The sequence below is a fragment of the Haplochromis burtoni genome, unplaced genomic scaffold (genome assembly GCF_018398535.1).
Source record: "Haplochromis burtoni strain Fernald_Lab_line unplaced genomic scaffold, NCSU_Asbu1 Contig_455, whole genome shotgun sequence".
In the NCBI taxonomy this organism is placed as follows: domain Eukaryota; kingdom Metazoa; phylum Chordata; class Actinopteri; order Cichliformes; family Cichlidae; genus Haplochromis; species Haplochromis burtoni.
The window spans coordinates 1-6,557 of NW_024582816.1; the positions used below are offsets into that span (position 1 = coordinate 1).

A 6,557-nucleotide genomic window follows, 5' to 3' on the forward strand; every position below is an offset into this window, starting at 1 on the left:
TCAGTGTAAACCGCTGTTTGATTTTTTTTTATTGTGTCCATTCTGATAATATATACTTATAATAATGATGATAATAACAAGACGAAGAAGAAGAATTAGTAGTAGTAGTAAGGAAAAGGAGAAGAAAAAAGAAGAAGGAATCCCGTGTGTGGGGCAAAACCTCAGTCCACCCAGTCAGAGAAGCACAGCAGTCATAGATCCTGCTGCTGCCTCTGAAGTAAAAAACACAGATAAAAGCAAAATACAATAAACAGGCTGACTTTTATTTTTTTTACTTTTCTCCTTTATAATGAGCAGAAATAACTCGTTCAGTACCAGTGGAATTTCAACTCTCTGCTTGTTTATTTATTTATTTCTGCTTTTGGTGGAAATTTGACCGGATACACTCTGCATGGACCCTCACAGCAACGGAGAAAAACAGAAACTGAAAACTTAATCAAGAGAAACAGACACGTTCGAGCATTACGAAGCGGAACGAAAAGGCAACTCTCCTCTTCTGCCGGAACTTCACCATGTGGCACCAGGCGGAAGTAAACGGGGGAGAGACGCTAATCTTTGTTTCAGCAGGAGGTCGGTTGTGTCGTGTTGTGTTGTGTGAGCTGAGTGTGTGAGCTGCGGCAGCAACGATGCCTTCAGTTCAGTATCTGAGAGAGTTTATCAACGAGCGACTAACTGCTGCTGCTGAACAAATATTCTTGGAGTTTGAAAAAACGATCGTCCAGTACGAGGAAGAGATCGACCGTCAGCGCAGACTGCTGGATATCACCTGGAAACCCCAAATCAAGCTGCACAGGACAGGTGAGTCTGTGACGTTTGTTCTGTAGCGATTTTTCGGGCAAAATAAATCCACAGTGTGAGTTACAGTGGTATCAATATAATCAACCAGCGCCAGAGAATGGACACATAAGACGATCAAAAGAGCAATTTTTAATTTCAGTTCAATGTATATGGCGCTAAATAACAGCAACCGCATCAAGACACTTTAAACTGTAAGGCAAAGACTCTACAGTAGTGCAGAAAAAACTCCAGCAATCAGATGACGCCCTGTGACCATGCTGGTGAATGAATGTTAGGGGCCTCCAAGTTCTTAAATCTTTTTAGAGCCTTTCTTTAATTCAATTTAATTCCCTTTTATTTATATAGCGCCAAATCACAACAAAAGTTGCCTCAAGGCGCTTTATATTGTACAGTAGATACAGAGAAAAACCCAACAATCATATAACCCCCTGAGCAAGCACTTTGGCGACAGTGGGAAGGAAAAACTCCCTTTTAACAGGAAGAAACCTCCGGCAAAACCAGGCTCAGGGAGGGGCGGGGCCATCTGCAGACCAGTGAGGAGTGAGGAGAGGAAGACAGGACAAAGACATGCTGTGGAAGAGAGACAGAGATTAATAACTAATGATTCAATGCAGAGAGGTCTGTTAATACATAGTGAGTGAAGAAGAAACACCCAATGCATCATGGGAATCCCCGGCAGCCTACGTCTATTGCAGCATAACTGAGGGAGGATTCAGGGTCACCTGGTCCAGCCCTAACTATATGCTTTAGCAAAAAGGAAAGTTTGAATCTTGAAAGTAGAGATAGTGTCTGTCTCCTGAATCCAAACTGGAAGCTGGTTCCACAGAAGAGGGGCCTGAAAACTGAAGGCTCTGCCTCCCATTCTACTTTTAAATACTCTAGGAACAACAAGTAGGCCTGCAGAGCGAGAGCGAAGTGCTCTAATAGGGTGATATGGTACTACAAGGTCATTAAGATAAGATGGGGCCTGATTATTTAAGACCTTGTATGTGAGGAGCAGGATTTTGAATTCTGGATTTAACAGGAAGCCAAAACAGGAGAAATCTGCTCTCTCTTTCTAGTCCCTGTCAGGACTCTTGCTGCAGCATTTTGGATTAGCTGAAGGCTTTTCAGGGAGTTTTTTGGACATCCTGATAATAATGAATTACAGTCGTCCAGCCTGAATTAAGAAGCAGAAAGTTAGCGGCCATCCAGGTCTTTATGTCTTTAAGACATTCCTGCAGTTTAACTAATTGGTGTGTGTTATCTGGCTTCATGGACAGATAGAGCTGGGTGTCATCTGCATAGCAGTGAAAATGTATGCTATGTCTTCTAATGATGCTGCCTAAGGGAAGCATGTATAATGTAAACAGAATTGGTCCTAGCACTGAACCCTGTGGAACTCCATAATTAACCTCAGTGTGTGAAGAGGACTCTCCATTTACATGCACAAACTGGAGTCTATTAGATAGATATGATACAAGCCACTGCAGTGCAGTACCTGTAATGCGTACAGACATACATACCTTTGCTTTGATGCTTCGTTTAATGCACGGCTCTGTTGCACGCCGATGTGTTAAATGATGTAAACACGAGCATTTCATCCACTTTAGCAACTAAACACAGACCTGCAATACAAACAGATTCAGGAGCAGCGTGTGAATAAACAACATTAAGTCCTCACAGCCTCCAGTTTTAAGTCTGCAGGGGGGCGTGGGGTGTAATCCACCGTATTCATTTCTAGGCTTTCATAACATTTTTCAAATTAAAAGTGAAATAATATAAAATATTGTATCAATTAAATTGCATTAATATTTTTAAAATATGCAAATAAAAGCTTTTTTGACAAGTCAGTAAAATTGTACATGAACCAATAAACTCTGAGCCACGGGCCCGAGGGTTGTTAGTTTGACACTGAATTATTATTAATATTAATTCATGTTTGTGCTCTTCTCAGCAGCACAAAAACTTAATGTCAGAAACTTTTCCAAGAAAACAGAGTAAAGGTACATTTTTTGCCTTAATTTAGATTCCATATAAATCTTAATTTTATTTGACTTTGACCTTCGACTGTACTCAAAAAAGTTTGATATTTTTTGTGTTTAAGAATTTTTTTTCTTTAAAAGTTACATTTTGATTAGATCAAGACAAAACACAAAGATTACATGAAGAGGAGATGCTTACATAAGGCCAATGACTCAAGAGTGGAGGCAGAAAGCTGTTCCAAAGTTTTGCAGTTCAGCATTTGGAAGGTTTACAACGGTGCGGAACAGCAGGCTGCGAAATCCTTTAAGACTTTGAAGTCGGACTGGGATTTTCCGTCAGGGCTTTCTGGTCGTCACTGTGATATTATTCTGTTATCATATGTTACCTTATATATGTAATCAAAGTAGTTGAATTATGATAACAGCTGTAGGACATATATTATCCTTTAGTTTAGATGGTGTGCTGTGTATGTAGTTTAGTTCTCATTATACTCTTGGGTTAAAAGAACATAATCATTTTTGTAGTTCATTAGATAAGTGTGCATCACTCTGTATCCTTGATCTGCTGTGAATGTATTACACTGTTTTCTTGACATGCTTTATTGTTGAATCATAAAAAGAAAGTTGTTCAGGAGACTTTGTGTCTAGGGCAGAAGAGATAGACCACATTCCACACCCCCACCTTACAGAGGAGCAAGGAGCCGAGGTCATAACTTAGGCGCCGTAACAGAGAAAGAATGTGAACGTTTAGGCTTTTACGACTAGGTGGGGGCCGCTAGGAACTATAAAAGACTGTGTAACCCGTCACCATTTTGAGACTCGCTGTGACCCTCTTCATGCATGTCTCCCCATCATGATGGTTCTAATGCTCTTAAGTGTTGAATTGTATGGAAATAAATGATTGTTGATTGAGCATTTATACACCGAGTATTGTCCTTCCTTCAGCCCAAAGATTAAAAGAATTGGGAGATTTCAACATCACCCAGAAGCAAAGCAGCCCCACAGCATCACACTGCCACCACCATGTTTGACTGTTGCTATGACGTTCTTTTTTGAAATGTTGTGTTAGTTTTACATCACTTAAAACGGGACTCAAACCTTCCAGAAAGTTGAACTTTAGTCTCGTCTGGTCTCCCAGACTCTGTCTTGCTGTTGAATATTGAACTAAGTTCTTTATGTGTTGTTCTGTTTTTCTGTGACATCCTGGATGAGTTGTTGCTGTGCTCTTGAAGAGATTTTGGTAGGCCGGCTCCTCTGAGGAAGGTTCACGTTGGCTCTTGCTGTGGTTCGCTGGAATCACTTTGTCAGACGGCTTCTTCTTTTTTTTTCATTCAGCAGGTCTGGCAGTAACGAGGCCTGCGTGTGGGCAGTGGAAAAAAAACCCGGTTAATCACAGTGCATTTATTTCACAGCACTGCACTGGTGGTTTGTAATGAACCAGGAAAATAATTTACATTTGAGTACTACTAAATGAGTCGGTGGTCAGTTAGTTTCATCATTGGGAGGAGGGCATCTTGGTTTTGTTAGTCCAAAATACTGAATTAATGTAGACATCCATTAATTTGGAGCCATTTTTACAAAGTGAAAGAAACCTTGCTTCTCAGTACTCTGCACTTCCACACAGCTCACATGTATTCCCGGCACTGCCACAACAGCTGGGATTGAAACCCTAACTTGCTACAATGAACGGTGATTGACACGCTGACTAAGTAATAGGAATATATGGTGATGTCCTATTGTCATAACCGTGTTTGTTTATTTTTCTTGTCTCTTTCTGTCCTTCCAGACCTTGCACAGCAGCATATCTGTAAGGAGCAGGTTCTTCCTGAGCAGCAGCTTTGTAACCAGGAGAGGAGCTCCAGACTGGACCGGGAGGAACCAGAACCTCCTCAGAGTACAGAGGAACAGCAGGAACTGCGCAGCAGTCAGGAGGACGAGCAGGTTGTAGTGAAGGAAGAGAATGATACCATTTTTAAGGTGACTGTTACTTGGGGGGAAAGCAACCAGAGTGAAGCAGAACCAGACAGTGACCAGCTCGCTGCTCACAGCTCTGCTGTAGCTGAGAGCCAAGATCGGGAAGGAAGCAGGAATGTCAATTCAGGTTCGACTGGAAATAGAAGCAGAAGTCAGAGCAATGATACAGAAAGCTCTCCCATGCCAGCTGATAAGTGTAACACTGATACAGGTAAACAGCCTTTGAAAGGAGATGGTTTTCCCTTAAGAAAATGTAAAAAAGCCTTCAAGAAAAAGTCTCAAAAGAGGACACGTCCCAGAATGCAAACAAGCGAGAAGCATCATACCTGCAAAACGTGTGAGAAAACCTTTAGTGAAAAGAGCGTTTTGTTGCGTCACACAAAAACTCACACGGGAGAGAAGATTCATTCTTGCAAAACGTGTGAGAAAACCTTTGTTCAACGCAGTGATTTGATGAACCACATGAGAATCCACACCGGCGAGAGGCCATACTCTTGTAAAACATGCGGGAAGTCTTTCAATCAAAGTGGTAATTTGATGGCCCACCAGCGAATTCACACTGGCGAGAGGCCGTATTCTTGCACAACGTGTGGAAAAACCTTTAGTCAAGGTAGTAATTTGTTGAGCCACATGCGATGCCACACAGGAGAGAAGCCTCACGTTTGTAAGACCTGCGGGGAAAGATTTACAACGTCAGGGTCGCTTAAAATCCACACCACGAGCCACACAGGAGAGAGGCCTCATCCTTGCCAAGCATGTGGGAAAACCTTCACTACACGCTGTAACCTTCTGCGCCACATGAGAACGCACACAGGAGAGAAGCCGTATGTTTGTGAGACCTGCGGGGAAAGATTTACTCTGTCAACGTCACTTAAAAGCCACAAAACTATCCACACGGGAGAGAAACCGTATCACTGTAAAACCTGTGGGAAAATGTTCCGCCAGAGTCATCATTTGTCGTTGCACATGAAGACCCACAAACAGCAGAAGTCGTAGTGCTGAAATTTTTGTGGGGAAAACCGTATTTCAAACACCTTTACACTAATCCAACAACTATTCGGATTGGCAGCATTTGTTCTGATAATATTTGTTCATTTTTCTTTTTTTTGTAAGAAGTCCCTCATGAACAGTTGACCTCCTCACCCAATCACTAAGGAAGGCCAGCACCACCCTTCAGAGGATGCTCATTTCTGCTGCTGTATCTGGGATCACGTTCTTTTGACCTTTTGAATTTCGGGGAGTTTCTTGTTTTGGAAGATTTCTTTGCGATTCTGGAAGAATGTTTTGTAACTTTTCTAATAACGCTATAATCAACCTTTGAGTTCAGCATGTTTTCAGTGATTTTCTACAGCAGTTTCTGTGTCATATTATTACAACTGTATAAATTTATAACAATACGTTCAAATATTAACAAAGCGGAGGAGCATTTTGTCAGCTGATGGTCTTCATCTGCAGCCTTTGAGATTTTTTCCTGTGATGGAGTCACACAAACTTTACCTCCATCACTTTGGATTCTGAGTGTTGTTGAAAACCAGAGGATACAAGACGATATCTGACTCTGATTGAAATATCTGTTATTCTTTTTTACTGTGTCTCAGTTGTTTGTGGGTTATGAGCTCAGATGTCGGAGTGGTGATATCTGACAGCTGAAGCAGTTTTGTTTCTGTTTCTTCAGAAGACAAACAAACTGTAAATGACATTGTTAGAAAATGTTCTTTATAAATAAAGTTATTTTCCTTCTAATAGTTTTGTGCTTCCACAGCAGCTCTGTCTCTGTCTCTGATCTTTACTGCTTCATTTCTCTGTTGTCTTTGTCATCAG

The 6,557-nt window shown here is 41.4% G+C and overlaps 1 protein-coding gene across 1 annotated transcript; it reads left to right on the top strand.

The window, feature by feature from the left end:
- Positions 1–510: 510 nt before the first annotated feature.
- On the top strand, positions 511–6,515 carry LOC102295348 (gastrula zinc finger protein XlCGF57.1). The gene is made up of 2 exons (XM_005945803.3): positions 511–798; positions 4,549–6,515. The coding sequence occupies exons 1-2, from the start codon at positions 627–629 to the stop codon at positions 5,730–5,732; spliced, it is 1,356 nt and encodes a 451-aa protein (XP_005945865.1). The 5' UTR covers positions 511–626; the 3' UTR covers positions 5,733–6,515.
- The last annotated feature ends 42 nt before the right edge of the window (positions 6,516–6,557 follow it).

Excerpts from the sequence above, each read along its gene's own strand:
- LOC102295348 (XM_005945803.3), top strand. The coding sequence starts at position 627 with ATGCCTTCAGTTCAGTATCTGAGAGAGTTTATCAACGAGCGACTAACT. Across the intron at positions 799-4,548 it reads AATCAAGCTGCACAGGACAG|ACCTTGCACAGCAGCATATC; the intron begins GTGAGTCTGTGA and ends CTGTCCTTCCAG.